Source organism: Exophiala bonariae, assembly GCF_035927105.1.
Source record: "Exophiala bonariae strain CCFEE 5792 chromosome Unknown scaffold_17, whole genome shotgun sequence".
NCBI lineage: Eukaryota > Fungi > Ascomycota > Eurotiomycetes > Chaetothyriales > Herpotrichiellaceae > Exophiala > Exophiala bonariae.
The window spans coordinates 107,053-121,078 of NW_027042492.1; the positions used below are offsets into that span (position 1 = coordinate 107,053).

General features: G+C 51.3%; 4 protein-coding genes across 4 annotated transcripts; all 4 read right to left on the reverse strand.

The window, feature by feature from the left end:
- Positions 1–531: 531 nt before the first annotated feature.
- Positions 532–1,457, reverse strand: EMG1 (18S rRNA pseudouridine methyltransferase; the record flags this gene model as incomplete). The annotated part of the gene is made up of 3 exons (XM_064847233.1): positions 532–1,008; positions 1,064–1,326; positions 1,421–1,457. The coding sequence occupies 3 exons, from the start codon at positions 1,455–1,457 to the stop codon at positions 532–534; spliced, it is 777 nt and encodes a 258-aa protein (XP_064704954.1).
- A 1,134-nt stretch (positions 1,458–2,591) lies between these two features.
- LTR84_003650 (uncharacterized protein) lies at positions 2,592–5,567 on the reverse strand (the record flags this gene model as incomplete). The annotated part of the gene is made up of 2 exons (XM_064847234.1): positions 2,592–3,395; positions 3,444–5,567. The coding sequence occupies 2 exons, from the start codon at positions 5,565–5,567 to the stop codon at positions 2,592–2,594; spliced, it is 2,928 nt and encodes a 975-aa protein (XP_064704955.1).
- Positions 5,568–7,564: 1,997 nt separating this feature from the next.
- LTR84_003651 (uncharacterized protein) lies at positions 7,565–9,170 on the reverse strand (the record flags this gene model as incomplete). Its single annotated transcript, XM_064847235.1, has 2 exons — positions 7,565–7,969; positions 8,025–9,170. The coding sequence occupies 2 exons, from the start codon at positions 9,168–9,170 to the stop codon at positions 7,565–7,567; spliced, it is 1,551 nt and encodes a 516-aa protein (XP_064704956.1).
- Positions 9,171–10,548: 1,378 nt separating this feature from the next.
- LTR84_003652 (uncharacterized protein) lies at positions 10,549–13,396 on the reverse strand (the record flags this gene model as incomplete). Its single annotated transcript, XM_064847236.1, has 2 exons — positions 10,549–10,917; positions 10,979–13,396. The coding sequence occupies 2 exons, from the start codon at positions 13,394–13,396 to the stop codon at positions 10,549–10,551; spliced, it is 2,787 nt and encodes a 928-aa protein (XP_064704957.1).
- Positions 13,397–14,026: the final 630 nt, after the last annotated feature.

Sequence of the window (14,026 nt, forward strand, 5' to 3'; positions counted from 1 at the left end):
ACCACCGAGGGACTATTATATCGACAGTGTATCCACTCTCTCATGATTCAATCATTATGTTCTCTTTCCCTCCAAGTACTATACCGCTTTTCCCTTGTTCTTTTCGTCATGGATAATTTTCCTCCTCTCATAACACATCAATTTTGATCGGAGCCGGAAAAGGATTCCCCGTCGCCTGAACTCCGGCTGTCGGGCCTCCTTTTTAAGGAAGATAGGGTAGGTTGACTACCACTACCAAAGGTATTGTCGCCAAAGACGGGAACGAAATCTCGCCTTGAGGTAGTTTTGTGTTGAACCATGTTATGTCTTGTTATGAAAACAAACGCCAGTTCCAACCAGGTTTTCCCCCAACGCTCTTGGACCACGCAATTGGCAAGGCAAGAGGGCGATGGATGTTGTGATCCAGCCATTGCACTCCAAAAGCGCCCTGTCCAAGTAATCAAAAAGAAAGAAAAGAGAGACGAGCGGAAAGAAAATATATCCTAGACAGAAAGGTATGTAAAGGGGGAGTATCAGTCATAAAACGCATACCTAGACGATGTTCCAGGAATCTTCACAGGCGTGGCAGAACTTGCTGCAGGTCACACTGGCGCTCAGGCTGTAATTGCTGATACTGATGGCCTCGTCTTTGAACTCGTCGGCAAAGTCGTCCTTTCCTTTGGCCATGGCGCCGACGAAGACACAGATGCTTTCGGTGGGGGACAATGTGTCGACATAATCTCGGACACCGACGACATCGGCGTCGAAACTCAAGGTGACTTTTCTGCAGTTCGGCGGGAGGTGGTCGGTGATGGGGTTCTTGATGACCTTCAACAGCTTTTCCTGGGAGTTGACCGATCGGATGGAGAGTCGATGGAGCAGTTGCACCATGAGACCCGCAAAGCGTTTGAAGGTTCGAGGGATTCGCACGGTCGGGCTGACCTCGATCAAGACACCCTTGGCGGTGTGGATGAAGATCTGCAACTTTCCGGCCTTGTTGATGGGCGAGTCGAGGAGGGTGAGAAGACACTGCACGTTGAAGTCAGTTCATTCACGACCCGTTCAAGGTGGGAGATGTAGCCACCTGATGGGTGATGTCGGGGCGGGCGTCACTGATGTCGCGGCCCATCTTGCGCATGACTCCGATGTGTTCATCGCTGTTCAGCAACGAGTATTTTTCTTCTTTACCGCCAGGCTTTCCGCCGCTGTGGGCTGCTCGGTAGGTTTCGAGACTGGCATTGGACAAGACGACGATCAGTCTTCGGGTGTCCTTGTCGCTCGAGGAGATGGGCACGTGCTGCTCTGCAACAAGTCGAGGAAGTTCAGGTGGGGGAAGTGACTGCGTTCCTGGTGGGTGTGAGTGCACAGAAGGGTATTGGTCATACGAGATGTCGCTATGGAAGGATAGGATGAACTGCAAAGGATCAGTATTGGAACGTACTTGTACGCTTCCTCTTGTTGGCCGTGGTTGAAGACATGGTGGTGGTGGTGAGGCGGATGGTGCGATGAACAGAGGCGGTGAGGGTCAAGTATACAACGTGAGAGCGATCGAGCAGAGGAGGTGTGAGTCTTTATGGACAGCCAGGTGAAGTCTGGATCCTGGTGAAATAATCTTGTGTAAAAGTCTGGGAACTTTAGTGAAGCAGTCCGAGTGTAAGGCGACCAGAGAGAATATCGTGTGCGTGATGGAGAGAGGGTGCGGGGGAAGTGTAAGAATAAGTACCTCGTATGCGAGGTCAGGAAGGATCGGGAGAATCGATGATGCTGAAAAGAGATACCGGTAGAGCTTACTAGTATTGATTTCAAGGGGTGCACGGTTCGTGTAAGATGTAGAAAGAGAAGTAGAGTTGGACAGCCGGTCCAAGCCAAAAACCTTGTCGACGTCCGCAATTGTAGGGTCACGGTTGTGAAAAATGTCCCCGAGGATACGACTCACGCGAGTGGCTCCGATCGGGTGGAAAAATCAATCCTGGTCCATGCCAAGACTCGTTAGATCCCCACCATGTCATGCAGGACGTCGTTCAAATGAGCACGGAGGACCCATGGAGTACGGATACTTTGTACGACAATCAAGACAAGGAAACATACCTAGGTAGGTACCTAGGTACTGATATTAACCGTGCGTACTTCGTATCTATCTGTCCATGATGACAACAAAGTCTTGGGTTCAGTCCAGTCAATCTGAACCTTTCAGAGAAAAAGGTAGGTTAACAAATGCCTCATAAGACTAATGTAAGTACAGTCCAGGCCAATCCTTGTTCTCTCCTACTAGGTAAGGTACACAAATCGAACATTTTTCTGTCTCCTTCCAAGAGAAAAAACCCTTTCATATTCTCCAAGAATAAAGAATTGGGAAAGATATGCGCCCATCACCACCGGCTTCTTCCCCATTGAAAAACCACAAACGAAATTGACTTGTACTCTAAGGAAAATGAAATTCGGTTTTGCTCTCGTCGCTGCGTCAAAGTCGTAACGCCAATGAATTCCTCGTCCATTGATTGCCGTTGACAACATAGAACCCAAAAGTACACCGGCACCGCCACAGTTGATAGAGCCCTTTACTTGACTTCCCCGATTGGCTTGTGAATCCCATTGCTACTGGCCATAGATTCTCACTTTTCGGATCGAATGTGTTGATCGAGTGAGTTGAACATGTTTTCCCCAAGAGGTGATTGTGGTTGGATCAGGTCGCTGGCTATGCGAGGTGGTTTTTCGTATTCCCGGTTCAAAACCCGATCGGGGATTTCATCGTCCTCATGGATTCCAGTCTCGAAATCTGCCATCTGCGGACTGGACACACTCGTGTCATCGCCCATGTCAGTCGCTGTCCCCACCGTTGACGGCGACACCCTGCGAAGTCCAGGTATTGAAGACATGTGCGTAATCGAAGAATGCGCCGTGCTACTGTTGCCCACTTGTTGCATTTCCCTTCCTGTCGATCCTTTTCGGTCGCTGACTTCTCCACCTTCTCCAGCTTCTTGAACCACGGGGAGAAGTGTATTACTCTTCGCCTCCTCGGTCGTTCTCAACGTCCGATCGGGCTTTTCTTCTTCACTCCCGCTTCTGCCCTTCTCTGCCGGCGTGGATTTGTCCGTCTGTTTCTGTGCCCTTTGCATTGTCCTCTCCACCTCGGGGCTTAAGACTGGGGAAAGAGCTGCCTCGTCTTGACCATCATGTCCGATTCCAAAGCCAGCCGAGTTACGACCTGGATTGTCCAAAGACATCGAAACTGCCTGTCCACCTGTGCGTTGGCTTTCTTCCGTCCTTCGTCTGCCTGCTTCTTCTTGTGTCATGGTCACCCCGGTGACAAAATTGAGAAATCGATCGCCATACGCCACGGGAGGGATGGGCGATATTTGGGTGCGATTCGCTGATAGTCCCTTCCAGAAATGTTCGATACGCTTGACCATGCCATACTGTCCAAATGTTAGTCTCCTCCACGAAATAAGCTAGGTTTCACTTACATGAGTCAGACAGTCAATCAGGCCGAGGTAGTAGACTGTATCACCACCTCGACCATCTTCGTGGGTAGCCCTAATACCGCCATCATAGCTGTAGAATACTCGGTCGCGTCTCTCGTCTGCCGATGACAGTTCGGAGGGCATTTTGGCCCCTCCCATACCCATTGGCATCGGCTTCTCCTTCTTGAGGGTCAGTCGAAGCTCTCGTGCCTTCTTGGCCGTTTCGAGCCGGGATGGAGTCCTAGTCAACATCGACGGCCCATAGTCATCTTCTTCTCGTTCTCCGCCAGGCTGGAATACTTTCAACGTGGTCTCCCGCAAATTCTCTTCGTTGCCTTTCTCCAAGTCATGCATTCCCACCAAGAGCGAGTAGTCCATTATGTGCAATCTCTGTAAAAGAGCAACGTCGCGTTTCAGCTGCTCCAAAAAGATCTGTCGAATCCGTGCTTCGAATTCGAGATGAAGGTCTCGGCGCAGCCAGTTCAAATCTTTGAGCGTAGCTCTGGGATTGGAAGCAAGATCCTCCTCTTTAAAGTCTCGGCCGATGGTTGAGCCTTTCAAATCAAATGTTTGATGTATATCTCGATGGGGTGGAAAGAGGTTGTTCATCACCACAAAATGGATTTTCCTGCCATAAGGTATCTTGACCCGATGGAGACCATAGAATTGTGATATCAGCGTGTTCGGGTTCTCCGTGACATGTTTGTAGTAGTCTCGGAGTATCCTCCTCAACAACTTGTGCTCCGCATGGTGGATCGTTTTGATGATATATTTGTAGTCGCGCGAGAAATAAAAGAATGACCCAGACTTGCCAGGGCTGCCCAATTCTGACAAGATGTATTTACTCGTCAGACTCATCAAGTAATCGGCGGGATCCAAGCCAAAGGTGGCTCGCAATTGTCGAAACACCCAGGGCATATAATCTTTGAATTTGAAATCGTACTTTGCGCTCGGAGTCAATTCATTTCCAGTGATATCGAAACTGAATTTGTGCTTGGCATCAAAGTCGGCATCGGTCAGTTCTCTCATCATCTTTGCATTGGTCCTCGACACCGTGAACCGAATTCCTGTCAGCATATTGTAGGCGGTCACCCAGTTGACGTGACCTTCTTCGACCTTCTTCCCGACGATAACACGATCTTCATCCTCTTCTTCCCTCCTCTTTCTTCGACTTGCTCGTTTCTGTTTTATCAATTCTGTCCAACGTGCCGCGTCATCATCGGGAGGAACCTCGTCCAAGTGCGCATCGGATTGCATTGATCGGGTGGTTCGTCGGACAAGACCAAGTGATGCTCTCCTATGCCTGGTAGCGGTGCTATCGAACTGATCCCGAGTGGGTGAAAAGCGTCCAGTAGCTGACAATGCCTCCTCCGATGGTCCACCGGAAAATGAAAAGTCCCGCGAGTTACGAGTGACTGCGAGGTTGGATTTGGGGACTTGCAAGGTATGACGGTGGGTAAGTTTTGGGGCCTCCGTAGGTGGTGCCAACTCGGGATATTTATCTTGCAAAGATTTACCCGGTGACATTGGAGAAGGTGAGGAAAATCGAGGAGGCGGCTGTAACGACCCACGCCCAGTGTAAGCAGCCAAACTATTGCCATCTGTTTGTGCTGAGTCGGGAAAGGTCGAAGCAGTATAGGCATGGGCTGTATCGTATTCTTGCCTGATAGGCGAGATGTTGGTCTTTAACTTTCCAAGCTCCGGGGTATGTCCACCAGGTTGCTGTACATGGTTGCCGTTACCGAGATCTGGTGAAGCAGACTCTACGTTAGAGAGCTTACTCAGTCCATCGAATGAATGGGGATTCCGGGCAAGATTCTCGCCATTTCTGACCGGGCCACTCGATGTTGAGTGGGTGCTTCCTGCTTTTGAATGCGCGCGGTCTCTCGAGGACTTGACTGTGCCATTTGGTAAGCCGTTTGTCAAGGAACCATGGCTGTTGTTCCTCAAGTTCTTATAATGATCCAGCCTGTGTTCAGGGAGTCCGGTTTCGACGTCGGTTCCGTTTGTATACGTGAAGACGCCGCTGATGGTTTTGTCGTGAGATTTTCTGGGAGGGCCATCAAAGGAGGAGTTTGTGCTGTTGGACACGAGGGAGAGGGGTGGTTCGATAGCGATGGGCGGCATCTCAGTTTAGCAGGTCGCTGATTATGAGGAATGAATGAACAAGAGCATTGGCCGCAGCAGTCACCGAGGAGCAGAGCAAATTGAGTGCATTGCTCGGGTTGAGAGACTTGGGAGGAGGTTGATTGATTCAACTCAGTCAGATGCCGAAATTGAGAGCGAGGTCACGTCGAGGGTGAATTGAGGCCCAGGAAGACGATCGAGGAGGTAGCTAGTGAAAAAGGTTTATTGCATAAAGTATTAAGTACTGAGTGACTTGGTGCTGGTGTAAAACATGCCCGTTGTTGTGGTCAGATGTGGATGTTGCAATCGCAAGTCAGGTTTGTATGCTGTGCTCGGAAAGTTGTTTCGGCGGTTGCCAGTGGTCGGTAGCGAAGTTGACTTGTTGGAGTTGCAATGGCCGTGGCAGTGGCAGTGGCAGTTGCCGTTGAAGTGCAGTGCCAGTGGTCCCCTGCCTGTGTTAAGGCTTAGGTACCTGGTACTCGTAGGCACCCTGGGCACCTAACTCCGTACCGCCCGCCTACCGTATCGGTCAGTTTTGCTAGTACGGATAGTGTTAGGTCATCAACAGCTAATAATGCCACCGGCAGTGCCACCTGCAGCGTTCCGTCTTCCGTACTCCTACGGGCTACCCTCCCCGTCTACGAAGTACTAACTTACGGCTATCATCCACCGCTGCTGTTGCTGCTGCTGGCACGGCTCTGGCCTACTCGTAAGTTCTGGGCGACCCAATCTTGCGCCAAGCTATTTCGGGGACTCCCCAATCTCGCTGCAATCGGCCCAAGAAAGTGAAAATGGGCCTCTTGGAGTCTCTGACTGGCTTCCTCCGGCAATCGACCCATAGTCCTCGTCACCAAACTGGGGGCAACTTTACTGCCCATTAAGCCTACCATTGACCGAAGCAGCCTAAGATACGACGGATACAGCTTAACTCGTCGAACTATTTGGTCAAATACTTCCACTAAAGACATCTGGGAAGGGCCTCCGGTATTGCGCTTGTTGATTCAGCCACGTTGTTGCTCAGCAATAATGGCTTTGATTCCACGACTCCAAGTAAGCGGTGCCATGATATCGTCAGGTCCTTGATCATGATGTGAACTCTGGATAAATTTATGCCCAGTAGTTGATCCATTCGCAATTTCGCCTTTGGTGCAATATCCGTCATCGAAGCCCCTGGGAGTCTGGAGAGACTTCCAACTGTCACCCGTACAGCCGTGCTAGGGTTTCCAGTAGGATTGCTGTCATCGTAACGCCATGGGCGGCCTCCACAGAGCCATACTTGGTAACTAGATTTCCCATATCCAATAATCACAAATCATTCAACTACTAAGTACACATCCACATGCCCGCACTTCGTCCCCCGTGGTTCCATCCCATTCGTTCTTACCTCATACTGTGAATGCTTGAAAGTTGCACAGGTCGTCGAGTTGGGTCGGGCGGTAACTTGGTAAACATGGATCCATGAACCTTGACCGACCGAGCGTGGATACCTAGGTAGAACGTGGCACAGCCTCGTTTTACAACTTGTTCACGGAGTACGAGGTACTTGGAGAACATGCAAGTTCCAAGTTGGAGACTATCACGATTCACCACGACCACCACCACCCAAGCCCCAAGGCCGACGTGACGTAAGCCCCGGTGCCGACCAAGCGGCCTGGGGGTCTTGGGAGTCAGAACGCTCGTTTGTGGGAGGTCTCATCCAGACTTCCGAGCAACGAGTGTTGTTGATCGTCAGTAATGTTTCAAGTACTTGTACGATATCATGTATTCTTATCCATGTATACTTGATGTTGCTTAACCACTGTCTGTCTGTCGATCACTGACCGATCGAGTCCGATTTTCGACATCGTCAAGGCCTGTACGCGTGCAAGACACACCCAACAAAGTCAAGCTAACTCGCTCATGTCGCCCGCATTTATGACCCTAACCGTACGCCGCGCTCCAACAATATAAGCCATTTTGAGACAAAACACGTTTCAAGTGAGTATGTCAGTCCTTTCTCAGTGCATCAACATCCGAATTGCATGCTCGACAGTCTCTCCACCCTCGGCCGCAGCACGGCCGTTGGAAGTGGTCAATTCGGCGTTCGGATAATAGTACGCAGTCACCGCAATGATGACATAGACGACCTTCACGCAACGAAGAATCAGTTTTGAACCAGCAACGAATCTCTTCACGTCGGGGATTTCACTTACCACGAGCAGGGCACCTTCGAGATAGTTTGACGACCCATCACGCAAGAAATTGCCCACCACCAAGATGGAGAGGACGAGCAGAACCACGGTGAAGATCTCGAAATTCAAATCCATGGGTTTGTGTAGACCCCATCCGACGATGACAACGAGTGGAGCGTTGAAGAGCGCCGTCTGCAACGAGGGGCCGAGACAGTGGAAAAGGGCGAAATTCTGATCCACAGGTTAGTATTTCTGGAGGATGAGAGCAACCTCCCGGGATACTCACCATTTGGTTGTCATGTGCCTCATCAATGGTGGTGATGTGCTCTGCAGCCTTTTCGACGAGAGGAACGAGGATCAGGCCGAGGAAAGTGTCTGGAACACCGTGCTCGACGACATATTCGATCTCTGCGACCAAAAACACCGCGATCAGTGAAATAAAGGTAAGTGAGATGAGGATTGCAATGATGGCCTCCGTCATGGTGAGTTTGGCCTTTCGAAGATCCTTATGGCGATCCCTATCTGCCAATTCGTCGGCTTTCAGGACTTCCTCAAAGACATTATCGTGAGACACGCAGTTGTAGACGAGGTAGAGGAGGAACGAGATGATGAGAATGATGGAAACGCCATGACTGATGCTTTGTGTGTCCCGCCGGAGAAGCGTCTCGGTGTAACCTTCTTGTCCCTCGGGGACGGTACTTCCACTCAGAGATGAGAAGAATGCGCTTGGAATCAGCAAAGCAAATCCCGCAACCAGAAGCAGACCAGATCCAACCTCGCTGATAGCTGGGTGGAATTTCTGTTCTTTGTGCTTCATGCCACCTACCAAGAAACAGGAGCCCAGACAGAGCAACAAGTTGGTGAGGATCGAACCGAGAATCGCAGCCTGGATGACGAGGATTTTATTACCATGTCCAGGTTGACCAGTCCCGTCGTCCTTGGCGATGAGAACCATGAACAAGACAATCTCGACCACACCACCAAGCATTGTCTCGATGATGATACCGGCGACACTGGGCAGTTTTCGGGCGAATTCTTGACCAGCAAAACCAAGCAGATTGGCAGCGGGCACCATGGCGATGTAATTAACGGCAAATGTCCACAGATGGTGGTCTCCCTTGACGAAGTGAAGAGCGATCGCGGCGGGGACGAAAGGCCATAGGACATTGACGATACGGGAGGCGGTGCACGAGGATCTCCAGGTGATCTTGAGGAAATGGATCGGGCTGAAACCTTTTCGACCGCTCTCGCCATCGGGGTTGATACCTCGAGTTACTTCATGGTTGTTGTGGTTGTATTGAGGTAGGACGCCGTTGGACGTTCCGGGGGGAGGAGTGGTGCCGTTGGTGCCATTGGCCTTTTCTGCGGTATCATTGCTTGCTGTACGGTGTTCCTTGGTCACGGGCTTTGATTTACGGTTGAAGAGACCCATTCTGAAGGATCAAGAGACGTCGAGGGGAGTTTCGAGCTGTATGTGGAATTCGTAGTGGTTGCGAGAATGACGCGAAACGAACAAGCTAATATTGTGTGGGCACTCAGGAGCAGAGGAGTGTGGATATGACAGAGCAATCGGTCAAACAAGAGACATGGTTCCCCGTGATATGAATGATTCTCTACAAGTTCCCGTGAAGAAATAGAGTGAACGAGAAAGTGAGACGAGGAAAGTCGACGATTCACGACGGGATGGGAGGTGGAAAGACGGGGAAGGGAAGGGCCAGACAGACAACGCTAAGCAACGACAAGAGTATTTAAGGAGAGTGAGAGATGCCTCAAGCAACGAGAGCCAAGCAGGAATGACAGCACAGTGCATGCAAAAACTGGTGCAATGCAAACAAGACCTGAAAGAGTGGAATCACCGCAATGCTTGGTTGCAGGCCACCGCCACAATTCCTTGGTTTTGGTCAGGAGTCATTATTGGCGTTTCATTTTGTCTTTTGCAATCGGTGTCAAACTGAACAAACGCAGCTGAAGATCGTGAATTTGCATGGGGAACATACGGTGGATCGGTGGATCGAGTTTAGTTCAGGCTCGGCGCGTCACGTCGACTGCCAGTCTGCCACCAGATAGAGGTGCCTGGTTCAGCTTACTTGTACTTGTCTCTCGAGGGCTTCAGGGCTGCTGCTACTGCTGTCGTTGTTCTCAGTCTAACTAGTATTACAGAGTGACCTACATTCTACACCAAAGTGATTGAAGTATCCCATCCCACATTGATCACTCACTCAATAAGCCTCTCAACCCAGAGCCCGTGATGGACCTTGATCCCCTGCAACCAGAAAAGCCATCAATTTCCATGGGATTTCCCCCATTCACCTGTTCTGACGTCGTTGTGCAGCGCTGGCGGCTTGGCATGGTGACAAGCGACACTCAGTGTCCGGGCACAAAACCTGCTGGAGATGGTGTCCAACATCGAGCCTCGAGAGTTCTATGCCGTGTCTGTGTCATCTACATTATTCAATTTACTGCTGTTGTACCTGGACTGCTCAGATCCGTGGAGTAGAGTCGATCTCGATTGTTGGCTACCTAGCTGACTATTCCCGATTCTGTGCGACTTGAACAAACAAGAATGCCTAACTCGGCCTCTCAAGGATAGAATATCATCCTAACACACAGCAACACATCGCTGTATACTTTCATATCCCTTCAATCCTACCAGCCCTTTTTGAATCTCTTCGTTGTCCGTAGACTGTATCGTTACAAAAGCCACCTCTTCGTGCTCGTACTGAGGGTATATGATAGCCATTCCTGCTTTCCCGTCCCGTCCCATATCATCTGATCCCTCGTCCAAACATCTCCAGCATAAACGCTCCAGCTCAACCCCTTTGATTTTTCTGATCACTCATCACCGTCCATTTCCAATTTGGTATCCCACCCGGCTGCGGCGTCTGCACGCCCATAAACACCTCTCCCGCACTGTTGTCGTTGGCCGTGGCCGTCGAGTTCGCACTCAGATTGGGCATTTGTTGGCCGTCGTTCTTCATATCGACCGGTCCTCCTATAAGGGATCCGATGCTTTGCGCATACATCCCTCCTGACCCTCCCATTCCCATGGAGTTGTCACCTGTACCTTCCGTCGGCGATGTCTGCGCGAAGAAGTTGCTGTTGGGCGAATTCGTCGACCATAACGTTGACGCTGGATCCAGCGATAGATTCGCCGGCTGCATATATTGGTCCCACGCTTCCTGTAAAGATTGTCAGCGATAAATCTCACACAAAGTGTCACTCGTGGATATCAAAACTTACCCAATCAAGATTCATCCCTTGACTGACGTCGTTCATGGCACTGTTGAAGAATCCGCTGGGGAATGGACTTGGTGCATTGGCTACTCCAGTTCCGAAGAAATCACCCGTCATCCCCGGTGTGGTCCCCGCTCCCCATTGTGCTCCTGGCGAGGTCGGTTGTGTACCATTGCTTCCAGGCTCACCACTACCCACTCGTCCGGCTTGAAGCATTTCTAATGTCATTGCTGCGGTTTGTTCATCGTTACTCGAACCCTGCGCCTGCCGTCCCGGTGGTGGAAGTTGCGTATGCATCGGATTGCTCGGCGACGATGGCAATCTGACATGGTGCAGAAGCACATTGAGCAATTCACTCGCCTTGTACGCTTCTATGCTGAAGTCGCGATTGGCCATCCAGATTTCCCGGCTGTCTTCGAGTGCTTTGACAAGATCTTCGCGGCAATACGTCAAGCCGGGAGCATACACACCTTCCGAGATATTGCTTCCCTGACTGATGCTTCCGCCACTCACAGACGTGCTGGGTGTGCTGACATCGGTATCTGACCGGTCTTTGTGGTGATATAGATCCATCATGACCACCGTGGCAGCCAGAAGATAGTCGTGTGCCGTCAGAGAATTGACATGATTTCGCAAGCTTCGCAAACGACCGCGCTCACGACTTTGCTGATGTTGAATGGACTGGAAGCTCAGTAATTGCATCGCCGAATCCAGCGACGTTCGCCGAGAATGTGTATAGCGATTGCCATTTCTGGCCAGTCGCATAAAGCGACGATGCAGCACACACTGTGACTTATGATAGACCGTTGCCAGGCTAAATCGAGCCATGATCAGAGAAATCGGTGCCAGCGTTTGTTCCGCCATAGGTCTGAGTTTCAAATGCTCTGGAATGCTGTCGTAAATATCGCGCAATCCCTTGTCAATCTTCAATATCTCCTCATATCCCTTCTTGTTGACCCCGTTGATTTCTTCAAGTACCCGGCCGAAACCAAAAGATAGTCTGCCTTTAGCTATCATGTAGGAAATAGGTGTGGCTTCAGATGACGGTCGAGCAGGAGGGAGAGAGGTCGAGTCTTCGTCGAACTCATCATCGTAAATGTTCCTGGGAAGTTCGGTATCCGAGTCACCGATTCGAATCATCGGAGGGAGGGCGACCTGAGCAGAGAACAACAGATCCGCACTTCGCACAAATGTCCAGACTCGGCGGCGCATTTCACCCTGGAAAGGACTGAGATTAGGGAACAGCTTGGCATCTCGATGATAACCCATCCGCATTGCCAGGCGGGCAATCATCCCCACGAGCACCCACACGCTGGCTTCAGCATCCCGATTCGAGGTGTACTCGGCATGCAAGTGGAATATCAACGTCTCAATGATGTGATTGTGAGGCTTGGTGTAGTCCGCCGTGATGAGGCAGTGTGCCATCTGGGTTCGAAAGTTCGCCGCCAGATCCTGACACTTGCCGCGAAACTCGGGCGGTTCGTCTCCCTCTCGTCCGTAAGACAACATTGCCAGCCGCATCATGGTGAAGAGCATTGCGACCCACACGATCGAGCTCTTGGACGGATCATTCCAATGCTGATTGTAATTCCGTTGAAACGTCGGGCCATGCAGGATATGTGTGGCCGGGTCAAAAGTGTTGAAATATCGACCGATCAGAATATCCGACATGTACCGTGAAGGTATCTGAGCCAGGATCTCGGCACGGCTGGGAGGGATGGTCGAACCGAACAACAACGCCGGGCCAGCACCGACATCGGTGCCCATGGATTTCCTCGCTTGCTCGACCTTCTCAATCTGCGCCTCGTATTCCTTCTTGTGCGCGACGAAGTAGTTCTTCACCTCGCCGATCTCATTCAACAGCGCCGCCCAGTGCGCCTCGCCCACGTAGAACGTCTTCTGCGAGTCGGCATCGACCTTGAGGATTCCAAAGCTCTTAGTCACGCCATCGGTCTCGCTCTCGTCTTCTTGGGTATCCCCAATTTCGTCCCCATCCATCATCGTAGATTCATCCATATCATTATCTCCATTCCCTTCCAGCGGCTGCGTCTCACCGGTGCTGGGACCAGAGGTCGACAGAGCGCGCTGTGCTGCGGCGGGTCCGACCGCCTGCGAACCTGTTGTCATCAGCGACAGCACCAGGCCCTCCAGTCGGTCAATCCTATTCTGCATGTCATCCGGACTCGTGCTGCTGGAGTTCTGACTGTGGCTCCCCTTCTTCCTCGCCGCCGGTGCGGCATAAGTACACGATCCACTATCGCCTCTCTTTGTGCAGTTGTCACATGGTGATTGTCGATTGCATTTCAGCTTCCGATGTCTACATGGCGCACACGATAAGGGGATTCGATTCCGTTTCCGCACAACTCGGAAGTCAGGTGATGCGCCAGAATGGCTCGTCGCGGCGCTCGGGGGTGTGGGTGTCATGTTCGATACCTCTCGACTATGAGGTGTGAGATTGTTTTGTTAGAGAGGGCCAAAAAGACCCGGCGCAGCGGGTTGTGTGTGATGCGTTCTTGAGGCCGGGTTCGCACGGCGTTTTGCGCTCCAGTGATGCTGGGAGAAGCGTTTGACCTCGTTGATTTCCTGCGACGAGTAAACCGCCAAAAAGTGTGGTTGTGCCGTTGCGTCCCGCCAGAAAGCCCTCAGTCCAGCGAAAAACGGTAGCCTGCCAACAGCGTATTGGCGCGGACTTAAGGAGGGTTATCGGCGGTGGGCCGAGGGAGGGATTGATGGGGGTTGAATGTGGTGGAGGAGTGCTCACAAGCTCTTGTCGCGGCCACGAAGTGAGGTGGTGAAGTATTTATATTGCGTAGGGTGTCTTATGCTATAATCGAAGACCAGAAAAGACTTATTGGTAAGGCAGAAATTGGGGACACGCAAGGAGGGGAATCGAGAATCTAGTTTTAGTGACGAGTTAGTACGGATACTCTGAGGTACGCTGTAGCTTTAACCTAGACTGGGAGTGGTAGGGTTGAAGGGCTGCCCACATCCACTGTTTTGATGTACTCTTAGGCCCAGCCCGCCCGTGGTCTCATCCTGGGCACTGACACTGCC